This window comes from Pholcus phalangioides, unplaced genomic scaffold (assembly GCF_987345545.1).
Source record: "Pholcus phalangioides strain wild (caught in Gottingen) unplaced genomic scaffold, Ppha-v1.0 ptg000017l_1, whole genome shotgun sequence".
Lineage (NCBI taxonomy): Eukaryota > Metazoa > Arthropoda > Arachnida > Araneae > Pholcidae > Pholcus > Pholcus phalangioides.
This window is the reverse complement of record NW_028301610.1, coordinates 66,947,488-66,961,317: the sequence shown is the minus strand read 5'-3', so window position 1 is coordinate 66,961,317 and position 13,830 is coordinate 66,947,488. Positions and strand designations below refer to the sequence as shown.

Sequence of the window (13,830 nt, the reverse complement as noted above, 5' to 3'; positions counted from 1 at the left end):
AAGTGGTTTAACTAAAGTGATATTTCTCTCTAGTATGATTTTTTTTTTCATATTTATCAAGCTTACTAACTTCATTTGGGAAATATGCGTAATCACCGATGAAAGTAATAAATGTTGCGAAATTTATCAATCTTGCCGAAACGGTTGATGATCATGCATAATCACCAATTTATCATATATCTACCGTAATAACATATACATATTTTTCAGTAATTGATTTTTTTTCTGAGTGAATAATGCTTTGAGCTACACATACTCATTTGAATCTTATTTTAAGAATGTGCGTGTGTTTTCTGAACAACTCAGAATTTTTTTCTGTTTTATTTAAAACTTCTATAATATTACAGGACCATAATATCACATATGAATTGAATGTGAGCACAAGCTGTCCAACCCCTGACTTTTTGCCTGAAGGACATTTCATGAGAATACCAGTCAATGATAATTACAGTGAAAAGCTCCTGCCATTCTTTCCAGATGCGTTCCGATTTGTCGGTAAGTGTTTAATGTGTTTATCTGATGCTGCCAACAAACTGAATTTGTCTACCTTTCTCCTAACAGCTTTAACGTGCTACTAAGCCCATATACGAGATTTTTGTTTAAAAAGTATCCGCCAAAATTTTTCGTACGTAAACCAATGAAGTTACGGATGCGTGGTTTCGTGCATTAATGTTCCATAGGCAATCTAGTGCGCATGCTTGAATTTTTTCCGCCTGCTGAAGCAGTAGCGTGTAGAGACAGTACCTCCTAGAGATAGAAGGCCTCCGCACTGGTTGCCATAAATGTCATTCAGACTACCGAGTAAGTTTGCCACATTTTGATGTGGGGCATAGAAATCGCCAATTCTGAGCCCGATTATTTCTTTTTTGCACAACGATGATACTGGCACGAGCAGGGAATTTTTTTCCCTGAATATTCTATAGGAAAATGGACTACTTACTGACGTCACAAACAGCGTGTGGAGGCCTTCTATCTCTAGGAGTTGCTGGTAGAGATCGGGACGAAACAGTGAAATAGGATTGTATCTCGCATGACGTGTTGTATGGCGCGGTGATTAGCAGAAGTTTATGAATAGATATATCTAGTTCAGGAAAAGATTGCTGTTCGTAGTTGGTGTAGCACGTAGAGTGTGGTTTTATCGTATCAAAGGTTAGAAGTTCGAATCCAGTTTGCGGTTTCTTTTTCTTCGCACGCTTTCAATTTTTTAAGATTATATTTATTTATTCTTAGTATTGTGTGTTTTTTTATTTTTTCATCATTTTGTCATTACTAAGGCTAGGATTTTTATTCTCTAAAAACTTCTAAAAAATGTTCTATAAAATATGCATTTATGCTTTAATATGCTGAAACTATAAATATGCCTTATAAAACGAAAAATATGTCCTAAAAAAATATTTCATTCCTATCTCAAGTAACAGTAGTTTTAGCAAAATAATATGATAATGAGAAGTGTTGACGCAGTCTAAACTATTTTGAATCATTACTTATTATATATATGAACAGAAATACTTCGTTTTACCAACTAATCTCATAGAGCCAAAATTTCCCTTTTGAGCAAGTGTTTTCGTACGAATTCAGAATTAATGTGCTGCCATCTATAGGTAAAAATACCTAGCCAATTAGTGTATTAGCTTTAGAAAAGCATAAAATTAAAATAAATAAATAATTCTTTTAATTTGATAAAACTCAAAATATCCCACAAACGCTAAAAATTCACCCCTCTTATTTACCAATTTTAGCCAATTTTTCCCTCGAATTACCATCACCGACACCGATTCAGATGATTAATCTATTTACAGCCACACATCAGTGTACATGAAGAGAAAATCCCGAAACTCAGGGTTTCAACCAATCAGCAACGACGTCCTTTTTTAGTGCATAAAAATCCTAGCCCCAAGAGCTCTCGTCAGAGGCGGCAACCGCAAAAACCAGTCTGAAGCGGGATTGGAATAGCTAGGAAAAAATTTACTTTTTATGGATAATTATGAAATATGCAAAATATGCCTTAAAATTTTGAAAATATGCAAAATATGCTTCATCGCGTAAAAATAGTGAAATATACAAAAACTTTAAAAAATATGCAGACAGAAATCTGAGCCCTAGTCATTACAGTAAAACCTCTCTTAACGGACACCCATCAGATGCCCTCACCCCTCTTTTACGGTCAAATAATGATTTCCCCTTGTGTAATAAAAATATGCATTTCAAACCCCTGATTAACGGTCACCACATTTACGGACGAATTTTTTTGTCCCACCCGGTGACCGCAGAAAAGAAGTTTTAAAGTTTTACTGTAATAAGTTACAGTATTAATATTATATTTCACCAACCAATCGCGGGGCGCACGGGGTTAGGTGGTTGTTCCGAAACCGCGAACGTGGTGAGACGACCCATTTCTTGGTTATTGGTTCAAAATGAAAATTGATTCACTAGGAAACGAAATATAAAGTTTTAGAAATAATAATAAATAATTTTTTTTTTCTTATTTAATTTTTTGTTGGTCTCCTAAATGCACTCGTGACTAAGTTTTCACTGAAAATGGTGGGTACCAACACCGGGTATATATGGCCGAAATCTCAGAGCGATTCATTCAGTACTTTTCCAGAAATTCGAGAAAAAGTGCAAACTCCAAAAAGGACAGATTTTTGGCAACATAGTGTATCTACTGAATTATTCAGGGAAGCCGCAGATGAACCATGAATAGAGAACAAGGGAGCTGCGAGTGACAAATGTTTGAGGAAAACTGATGTGTACTATGAAATTTTGTCTCACTTCCGAGATACCTCTTTACAACATAAAAAATGTTTCAATGTACGATATCTCGGTGATTTTTTTCACTCACTCAGAAACTTGTAACTATTTTTTGTTTTACTAATATCCATTTAAAATGGTGGACTAAAAGTTTTAGGCATAAGTTGTATGTGAAGAGAGCTTATATAAAAATAAATTCTTTTTTTCATACACACACGTTTGTAGAATAAATGACGGTGAATAAATTCACCCGTAATTTGATAAGTTTTGCTAATTGGGGGTATGATGAGCGGTCCAAAAGTTGGCGGGTGTATAAGAACTTTACTTAAGCACTCTTGTATCGCCAAGGACGAGATTTCATACTGCAGAATCCCCAGAGCCACCATCAGGGGTATGCGAAAGATGTGATCACGCCGGGCCCCGCGTTTTGGGGGCCCGCATTTACAGTAACAATACTTTCTTTCATAAATTCTGAATTTTCATTAGTTCTGGAATTCTGAATTTTCATTAGTTCTGGAATTCTGAATTTTCATCAGTTCTGGAATTACATCTTTCATTTATTCTAAATTTTCATCTATTCTGAAATCATTTCTTGCGTTTATTCCAAATTTTCATTTCCCCTAATTTTTGATTCCCCTCTCTCACATCAGAAAAAAGTCGAGGGTAAGGGGGTCCCTGCTATTATTTTTGCACCTAGCCCCGTGTCTGGTAAGAGTGGTCCTGAGTATCCGAGACGATTGTGTGATTTGCAGTTGATATTTATCATTTTTATATTTCTGGATTGTTGGGACTGGTGTTATTTGTTGAGTTTCATGTTTCTGAGGATTCGTATTGTTGTTCATTCGCGTGAGCATGTGACTTTCATTAGCTCAATGAAAAAATAAGGTACTAGGGCTGATCGTGCTGGTGTTCTGCCCCGGTAACTGGTCTATAGAGCTGGAATCATTCTGATACGGTCCATCAATGTTTTATATCGTCTCATGGTAACAGGTTCCAACATACATGGTCGAATGATGCTGAATTCATTTTACATCAATGAGGCCATAATTGAGACATTCAAAATTCTGAAGAATGGAAACAAGAGACATTCTTGCATAAACTCAAACTCACCAATTACGAGATAAATTCTGTTACTATTTTAACGAAAAACAATTCTAGAGTTAGTTTAGTGCTGTAGAGAGGTTTCTTCTAACGAAATGGTCAATCAATGATATCGCTTGCAGTGATCAACTGCCAGCTCAATAAATATGTATATATATATATTTTTAAACATATAATGCTCACTTTATGTACACGAGGGCTAAATAATAAGAGACAGATGTAGTCTAAATTATTTTTTTTTTAAAATGAGAGAGTGATAAATTTGGGAGGATAATTTTTTTCTTTTTTTCAGTTACCTAAATTAGCTAATGGTCGATCGCATCTGTATTATTATTGAAAAATATTATATTGAAATATTCAACAATATTGTAGTGAAACTTCTTTCTTTCTCATTGATAGGATAGTTATTCATATTCTTAAGCTACTTAATATTCCTCAATAGTAAAATATTTTAAGCCTTACAATGTTTGTAAGTCTATTTGAAAATTTCCTGTCTTTTGCTTACCTATAGATAAAGTAAGAGAAGGAAACGGCTCTGTTTTGATACACTGCTTGGCTGGAATATCAAGGTCTCCCACTATAGCAATAGCTTATGTGATGCGGTACCTACGATTGTCATCTGATGATGGATATAGGTGAGTTTTATTTTGCTTTCCTCCTCACCAGTTACTGTTTGTTTTTTTTTGTTTTTTTTAATTCTTTATTAATACGTAGCCTACTTATTTTATAGATGTCAAGATGACGCTTATAAGTGTAATTAATTTTTCAGAGTTAAAAAAGTTTTTGATCACTCTCTTCCATTTAATCCTTTAAGCGGTGAGACGAGATATCTCGTCTCTTAAAAAGCCTCTTATTTTAGCATCGACAAGCCTAGATATTTTGTATAGTTGATTTTTTTCAATGTAGAACACGTTTCCACTACACCTCTTAGTTTGTTCCTGCTGAAAATCGAAAGGAAGCCTACTTCTCTCTCATTTAAAAAATTTACATTTTGAAGGGGATTTAGTGATTTCGGCTGTGCCGCTTAGGGCCGTATTCACCGACATGGTTTAAACTGTAGTCACAATTTTTGGATAAAAGATCAATATAGATTGGTTAAAAACCTGAATTTAACCAATCCGTGTCGATCTCTTATCAAAAAATTGTGACTAGAGTTTAAACCATGTCGGTGAATACCGCCCGTAAAGAGTTATATAAGAGCCCTTTCTAGAGTTTTTCTAATTGGAAATTAATGAAATCTTTAAATGAAAAATATACAGCATGTAAAAAACTAGTGATGTATAAGTGTAATGTATTTTTTTCTCTCTCTCTCTCTCTCATCTTTGCTTTAGGTACGTCAAATCAAAGCGCCCTACAATTTCACCGAATTTTAATTTTCTCGGTCAATTATTGGAGTTTGAAAAGCAATTAAAAAGAGAAGAAATTCTAAGAGATGGGTCAATGCATAGTGAACCATCTCTTACACCTCTTGGTGGGCAAAAAAGGTTGTGTAAAACAGATATGCGGACCGCTAAACTGTCTTTAAATATAAAAACGGATATAAATCCGAATATATTTGCGCAAACAAGCAAAGCTGGAGAGCAGTCACCGACAACAGCTTTAGCAAAACTCAGTTTCAGTGGGCCTCCTACTCCCGAAGTGATGTCACAACCGGAAAGTCTTCATCACAGCAGGAGCTGCGAAAGCGTGTTGGAACTTACAACAAGTATCAAAGATATTCATTCCTCCATCAGCAATAGTACGAATGTTACGGTGCTGTCTCCAGTTAAAGAAATTAAATGTGAATCTTTGATCTCGGAGATATCTACAGGACAAGGACACCATCAGTCTCTTGCGAGAGGTTGTAATAGTCAATGGAAATTCATGCGTTTTTGTACCCGAGAGAAACGATGTGGTTCAACAGGTTCCTACCAACAAGTTTGTGAATCGAAGGTCTTAAATAGCGACAGAAGCAGCAGTAACCAAACAGAAATCAAGTATGATTCTTGGAAGAAGCCTGGGAAACGAGAAAGTAGATTCCCATTTTCTTTTGGGAGCAACGTGATGAGCATTTCTAAAGATGACACATCTTCATGTTCAAGACAATCAGAACGCATTAAAGGAATAGGAAAAAACACAACTGAATCTACCTTGCAACCAAGTTCCCCAAACGTATTCTTGTCAACATATTTTCCGTCACGTTCTTCCTACAACCGATCCGATTCCGCTACTACTTCTGGATTTGGTAGTGAAAGCTCCGATTGGTTGGACGACAATCAAACTGGTCGGCTATCCGAAGCTTCCAAAATCGAGTTCGATCTTGACGATTTAGAAGATGATGTGATTGTACGAAGCTCTGGCGAACCAAATCGTGCAGCAATAGCAAGTCGAAGAAGTGATAACAGCATACCTTTTTCTTTAACGCTACCGAATGCACCTATAAGCACCGAATGGCCTCAAAGTGTTCAAAGTCCACTTAGTCCTTCAGAAAGCCATCTATTGGAAGATTTGACTTCTGAGACATCTAGTGGATGTCATCAACAATCTGGTTAGTGCATATTTACTTGTATACATTTTTGTTCGAAATCATATTTGGCTTAGCATTTGAGGGTTTGATAATATATGTTACGGTAAATTTGTGCGATGAATGTGGTTATTATACATAATAAACTGGTTATTATGCATAATCACTTAGCATTTTGGTAAGTTTGATAAATTTCGCCAAATTAATCACTTTCACCGGCGATTATTCATAGTACCCAAGCATCGTTGGTAAATTTAATGAGTACTAAAAAATATCACTTTCACCGGTGATTATGCATAATACCCAAGCGTCGCACAGTGGTGCATTTTGCTTAAATCGTGGCCAAAACCCCCAAAAAAAAGTTTCACGGTTCGACCCTGATTTTTTCACAGATGAAGAATGAATAAACCCCGGCTTCTCGACGTATGTTTTTTTTCGTTCATCGCCTTTTAGTTTTCGCCCAGAAAGAACTCCAATGTGGTGATTTAGGTAGCAGTATACCGCACATCCAACTAAACCTTTTACAAAACCGTTCTCGTTCAGAAATTTCGTAGCTCTCCAGGGAATTTTAGGAAGTTTTTTCTTTTCTTTCTGGTGTGTTAGCAATTTAGTAATACATTTAGAATTTCGTTTTTGGTATTTTTATTAAAAAATAAAGTATTTTTTCAACAAAGTCATTTTTCATTAGAAGATGAAAGTGTTCTGATGTGTCCTCCTGAAATTCATTTCTCAACATACTTTAACATGTTTAGTTTATGAAAAAAGTGAAATTAGCTGCTAATATCTGCTACTCCGCTGACCCCAGCGACTTTTCTTCAACATGAAATTGCTCAGGCTTGCCTAAACAAATGCAGAATAGATTTGAATTTGAGAAAATTTCTTTAAAAATGGCAGATTATTGCTCTGATAATTGCCGATTATTTGAGTTTTAACATTGAAAACTGCAAACCAAGCCTCAGTTTTTTTTTATCTTTTTAGTTTCAAACTCAAGGGGTTTCACTCTGAAAAAAATTTATATTTTAACGAAATACTTATAAGGGATCATAGCTCAAACTTTAAGCAGCAATGCACCGATTTAGAAAATCGCTTAAAGAAATAAACACAGAATGAAGTTCTAAATGCTTAAATTGAGTAAAATTTGAAGGGTGTACAGAAAACGCAAAAAAGAATGAATTGTAAATCTCGACTTGTCTTAGCAAACGTTCTCATTTTCGGCGAAGCACACACGAGGAATCGGTGGTGAGGACTAATAAGAGAACAAAAGAAGGAAAATAATGATTCATTAAGGAAACAGCAAATTCATCAAAAACTTGGATAAATTCGAAAAGTTTCTTGCAAAAATTCTTAAGATGTGATGCATTAATTAATAATTTTCTCTGGTCCATTCATATCAAGTATGGAAAAACAACTAAGCAAACATTTAAGATTACCGCAAAACGTCTTCAATAATCCAAAACTAGTTTTGACTATTTGAGTGATATCTATGTATATAAAATTGATTTTCTGTCTGTGTGTATATGTTCTCTCTACAAATCCACAATTTTAGATCGATCGTTACCAAATTTTGCATATACTCGTAAACGAAACAGGACCCGACTTGAACGATAGACTACTGTAAAAGTTCGTCAGAACAAGTCAAATGCCCGAAATTGTCGGGAAACAATAGTTCATGGGTCTCAACAATGACTTTCGCGATGTTTACGTTATTCACCGTGGTTTTCTATCAATGCGCCTCAGACATGTTTATTCCTTTACAATGGTTTGTCATTTCTTCAATGCTCTCGATATATTGGGAAAACCGGAGAAGCACCGGGTATTATAGCTAGTTGTTAATAAATATGATCATAATATTATGATACACATTAATATATAGTTGTAACCATAAGATTTTACACCTAGACTTCGACCAGAAACATTTTTCTATCCATTACAAACTTTTTATTATAAATTTCTGTGTTTAAATTACGTTTTATGCTTATTTTAACTTCCTGTTTTTACTTCTTTTTGAATTCTTAATTATTTTATGCAATGCAGCATTTTTATGTTATTATAGGCTTTCTAATGTCATCTCAGAGGCAGTATTCTAATATGCTACTGCAATTCAAATATTATACAGGGTGTTTTGTTAATGGACCGACAAACTCGGAGGGTTGTTAGTAGGCATCAAGAGGAACAAAAATTGCAATGGAACATGGTGTCGCAAACCACGTTGGGAGGGTGAAAATCGCGAAAAACGCATGCATTGATAACGCATGATGTTACATACCCGAGATAGATTGGACGCGCGGGACCAGTTGCTTGGCCTCTACGTTCGCTGGATCTCAATCCGTGTGACTTTTTTTTATGGGGTCACCTTAAATCACTCGTTTATGCGACGCCTGTGGACACACCGGAGGATCTCATAGCGTGGATTGTCGTCGCTGCAACAGACATCAAAAGTATACCTGGCATACCGGTTATCGTTTTTACGTCGTTGTAGACTGTGCAACGACGTCAGCGGCCGCCACTTCCAACAGCTCTTGTAATAATTAATCAAATAAATCTTTTCTGTAGTTATCATTGTACTTTTTGTAGTTATTATTGTGCTTTTCGTCGTTCCAGCGTGACGTTGAAACCTGCATGCATTTTTCGCAATTTTCACCCTCTCAACGTGGTTTGCGACACCATGTTCCATTGCAATTTTTGTTCCTCTTGATGTCTACTAAAAACCCTGAGTTTGTCGGTCCATTAACAGAATACCCTATATATGTGATGATGGGATATCATGAACAAATCCATGCTATGTTTTTTCTTGCAATTCTTCAATAGCCATAATATAAACATATCATTTTTTATCCATTTCACATCTTTAAAATTCCTTTCAATCGCGTAATCTGTACCTGCCGTTAAAAAAATCATAATATTTATCGTTCAACAAACAGTTTTCGAGAATATGAAATGAATTACAAGGCGAGTAAAGAGTTTTGACCACGTTTTTCGCAAAACGCACCACTGTTGATAAACATGGTAAATCGTACTATATGATATACTAGACATGATAATTCATACATGAATTCTATCGTTAAATCGGGGTCCGGCTATATTCCTTACACACACTAGACTCATTTGGAATTTTTATCATATCTATCAAATTCACCAATTGCACTAGGGCAGCGGTTCTCAACCGGTGCTCCGCGGAGCCCTTGGGGCTCCTTGTGTGCTCTCCAGGGGCTCCGCGGAAGCTCGAGGAACAATAAAATTTAAAAAAAACAATTATAAATATTTTTAAATAGTAAAAATAAATCACTAACTTGATGAATAATTAAAAAATTGGCCTACGGGGCTCCCCCATAGAATTACTTGTGAGGGCACCGTGAGTCAAAATGGTTGAGAACCGCTGCACTAGGGTATTATGCATAATCACAGATAAAGGCGTTAAATTTCAAGTATTTATCCAATTTATCAACGACACTTGGTTATTATGCATAGATAAATTGATAAATTTATCAAACTTACCAAGAACCGTAACATATGTAATTTAATAGGTTTTTAATAATTCTTGAAATGTGTTAGTTGTTTTGTGTAGTGAAACTACACTGCTTCAAACAATGAGGAGATAAAGTATTTGTTTGAATAAATTGTGGTTTTTTTAGGAGTATTTTAATTTCTAAAATGTTGACTATAAGCATCATAAGGTACCGTGAAACAGGGCCACTTGAACCACTTTCAGGACTTCTTCAAGCAAATGTAAAAACACCCGACCTCCGGGGTTTGCCAGAAGCCTTTGATTTTGATTTAGTGATGACTAGATAATGTTTAATTTAATACCAGATCTGGCCTTGATAAACTTCGGACATTCATTTGGATATGATTTATACTTTTTAAAAATGCCTCAAAGTAGCCTTGCAGGGAAAAGTTGCTCAGCACCACTTATCAAACCAATTTAATTTTAATGTAACAATTCTACGGAGCACTGTTCTCTACGTAGCTAAATCTATCTAATTATAGCGACACAACTCAACACTGTCACCTCTTTGATATAGAAAACCTCTTAATAAAACTAATTACGTTTTTTAGAGCTGGGAATCAACTAAAATTTTTAACTGGTTAGTTAAAAAGTTAATCAATTAATCGAATATTTTCAAATGCTAACCAATTTATAACAAACGTAAGTATAGGTAACTATATAATATTAATTGATTAATGCTATAAATTTCACGTACCTATCCACTGATGTAATGACTGAACGTGCTTCTAGTTACTGAACTGTAACTGAATATAAATGGATTAAGAAATCAAAACCACACCCTGAAGCTATTTAATATGCTGAGCATACTTGTCGTATTCTGAAATTTTTTAACATGGATCTTGTTTTTTTTCAATCAGTTATTTTAAATTAATCGCTGATTTCGAAACTAATTTCAATTTCCATATTGTTACTTTTTCTCTTAAAACTGCTATTAGATAGTACTGGGGGGACTGATATTTCCCCCGAATAAGAGAACTGTTGTTCATAGTGGAGACAATAAATTTTGGTCTTATCTTCCAAATTTTCCATGAACCTCGATTCCATAAACCGTTGGGGGTCTGGCTTCCCCCCCCCCTCGAAATGTGGGAAAATGCCTAAAAAGAGAAGATGGTGGAAATCTATTGCTCTATCACTTTGGTCCCCCCCCCTCCGAACAAAATTTCTGGCTATGGGCCTGTGTAACAACCCCCCCCCCCTCCCTCTTTCACGGGCGAATTATTCTGTACCAACGGTGTTCGCGAAAGAGGGGTTCTATTGTACATTCATTAACACACAGTTTGATGCATTTTTACTGACTCGGAAGAAAATTACTTTTTCCAAGAAGAGTACTTGAAAATACAGTGAAACCCCTCTTAACGGATAACCCTGAGACGCGGTCACCCCTCTTTTCCGGCCAAATAATAATTTCCCCTTGTATAATAACAGTATGCATTTCAAACCCCTGATTAACGGTCATCCCTTTTTTACGGACGAATTTTTTTGTCCCACCAGTGTCCGCAAAAGAGACGTTTTACTGTACATGTTAAAAACTTGATATTTTCAAAAATTGAAATAAAATACTTAAAAAACAAATTAATAAAATTTCGTTTGGATATAAAATTAAATTTAAGTGAATTACATAGAAAAATGCAAGAAAAACATTTCTCGATATTTTTGAGCAAGAGATTTGAACATGAGGAAACAAAATGTTCACAATAGTCAACCTTATTTAGTTCAAAAACATGTGGAAGAGCTAACTCTTTCATTTAATCTTTTTTGGTGTAATATTTCCACCCACAATGATACCTTTCCATTCATATAGAAGGACATTTTCTTATGATGGGCACTTCATCATGTTCTCTTCGTCATTTAACCGCTTTACGATCAAGGATGTAATATTGCGTTCAAACGCCTGTGGAATAAACTCAAACGAGCTCTCTCTATTTTCTTTCCCTCTCCTCATTATCGCAAGGCTTTGTTATATATAAGCCTATATAGGAAGGGTTTTTTTACCTTCCTTTTATTTCTTACAATTATTAGTAACTTTTTCTCACATATGATGCATCCTTTTACCATGTATATACATTAAGAGCAAAAGAGAGCAAGATGAGAGTGAGGGAAAAAAGAGAAATCTCTACTTCTCTCTCTCTCGTACTACTCTCTCGTATCTTTACTTTTTTCCTTTCATTTGTTTTTTTTTTTCCTTCCTTTTCTTCTATTTTTTCTTCATCTTTTTTTCCCTTTCCCTAACGTGCGGTTAGGTTAGGACAAGATTATCATATTTATCGCCCATTCTTCAGATAGAGATCATCCGAATTTCTCGCCGATTCCGTGTAAGCGAAGGGGTTTAAGATATTTGTGGTACAGGGTGGGCAAAAAGTCCGTATAAACTTTAAAAATTCATAAAAACCGGAAAAATAACCGAAATAAAAAACGTTTTGCAGGGTTAGCATCGCTAAGCCACGGGAATTTTTTTAAGACAGAAAAAAAAAATAACTAAAAAAACAGCCGTTGTTGGATTTATGACTCGCCTGCAATGTGTTATCCCCAGTGGTGGTGGTCATGTGGAACACATACTGCTGTAATAAACGATTTGGAGGCATTTTGTTCGTTATTTGCGTATCTTTTCTTTTACTTGTGTACGTCAGCGCCACCTATCGGCTGTTTTTCAGTTAGTTTTTTTCCAGTCTTAAAAAAATTCCCGTGACCTAGTGATGCTAACCCTGCAAACCGTTTTTTTATTCGGTTATGCATTTTTAAAGTTTCTACACGGACTTTTTGCCCACCCTCTATTTTTGTTATCCCGCTTAAAAAATTTACTGTGGGGTTGTGGAGATCCAGCACCTATGCTGGTCACTTCATTCGGATGATTCAGGAATTTTCCGCAAAGTAACCGTTGTGGGTGCTATAATTGTACACGATGTAAAGGGTGTTTTATACTAAGTACGCAGTTTTTAAAATGCAATAAACAGACCTGCCAACTCTCCGGATTTAGGCGGGAGACTCCGGATTTTTCATCCTTCCTCCCACTCTCCAGATTTGTTAAAATTTTTCACGGATTTTGGCAGAAAATTAGATTTTACGCGAGCTTTCACGTTGTTGTGACGTCAGTGACTGCCGTCGTCGTTAGGGAAAGCACCCATAGAGGACAGCCGTGGTCATTTTCATCGAGCAGCCGTTAAAAAAGTCTTGGTGACCGCATTTAAGCAACTGGCAAAAATGTGACTGTTTACGTAGCGTTTATCGGCAATCATTTATCAGGAGCATGACCTTGGTTGCCTAAATTCCTGTATCATCGTTATTGTATCCCATTAATAGCCGTTTAGAAAACACAAGTTTTTTCGTCAGCAGCTTTGTATTTCGAAGTTTTTTAAATTGTTTCCTCCGATTAAATATGTCTTCAGAAAGAAAATATAAAACTTTACACTGTATAAAGCTAAATATAAAACTTTTAAGAGTTCATATATCCAAGATTATCAATCACTGATAGCATCCACGAAAGGAAACACATGTTTTATGAACAGTATGTAGATGTGATTTCTCTATTCTGCATGAAAAGACTGACATGGAATTATATTCTGCTCGGGGGGGGGGGGGCAATGATGGAACTTTTTCTTAATTGATGAAAAAAAAAAATTTTTGTGAATTTTTTTTTTTGATCGAGTGCCTGGGGGCGAGAATCTCCGGATTTCTGGATTCCAAAAGTTGGCACGTCTGAATAAATCAGCGAAAATGTAAGCAAAATTCAAAATTTTCATTTAATTTCATTCAACATATACTTCGATTTAATAATGAAAAATGATATCGAGCATATATCCACTTTCTCTGCAGGCAGTCATCCGATCGTTCTAACTAATGGTAACTGTGCGTTCAAACATTACAATTTCGACCGGGTGATTTCTGGTTGAAACTGACCCAGATTCTTCCAATTTCCGTACCAACCTCGAAACTGTTGTTGTGGTAGGGGTTTTTAAATTTAACGAGATTA

The 13,830-nt window shown here is 35.6% G+C and overlaps 1 protein-coding gene across 4 annotated transcripts in view; it reads left to right on the top strand.

Moving 5' to 3' along the window:
- Nucleotides 1–13,830, top strand: part of LOC149074664 (uncharacterized) — a 151,226-nt gene that overhangs the window by 131,400 nt on the left and 5,996 nt on the right. For all 4 annotated transcript variants that reach the window (XM_089247100.1, XM_089247101.1, XM_089247102.1 and 1 more), the window contains 3 exons: nucleotides 348–495; nucleotides 4,364–4,487; nucleotides 5,184–6,379. In XM_089247100.1, the coding sequence (XP_089103226.1) occupies nucleotides 348–495; nucleotides 4,364–4,487; nucleotides 5,184–6,379 (1,468 nt within the window). The remainder of the gene's footprint in view (nucleotides 1–347; nucleotides 496–4,363; nucleotides 4,488–5,183; nucleotides 6,380–13,830) is intronic.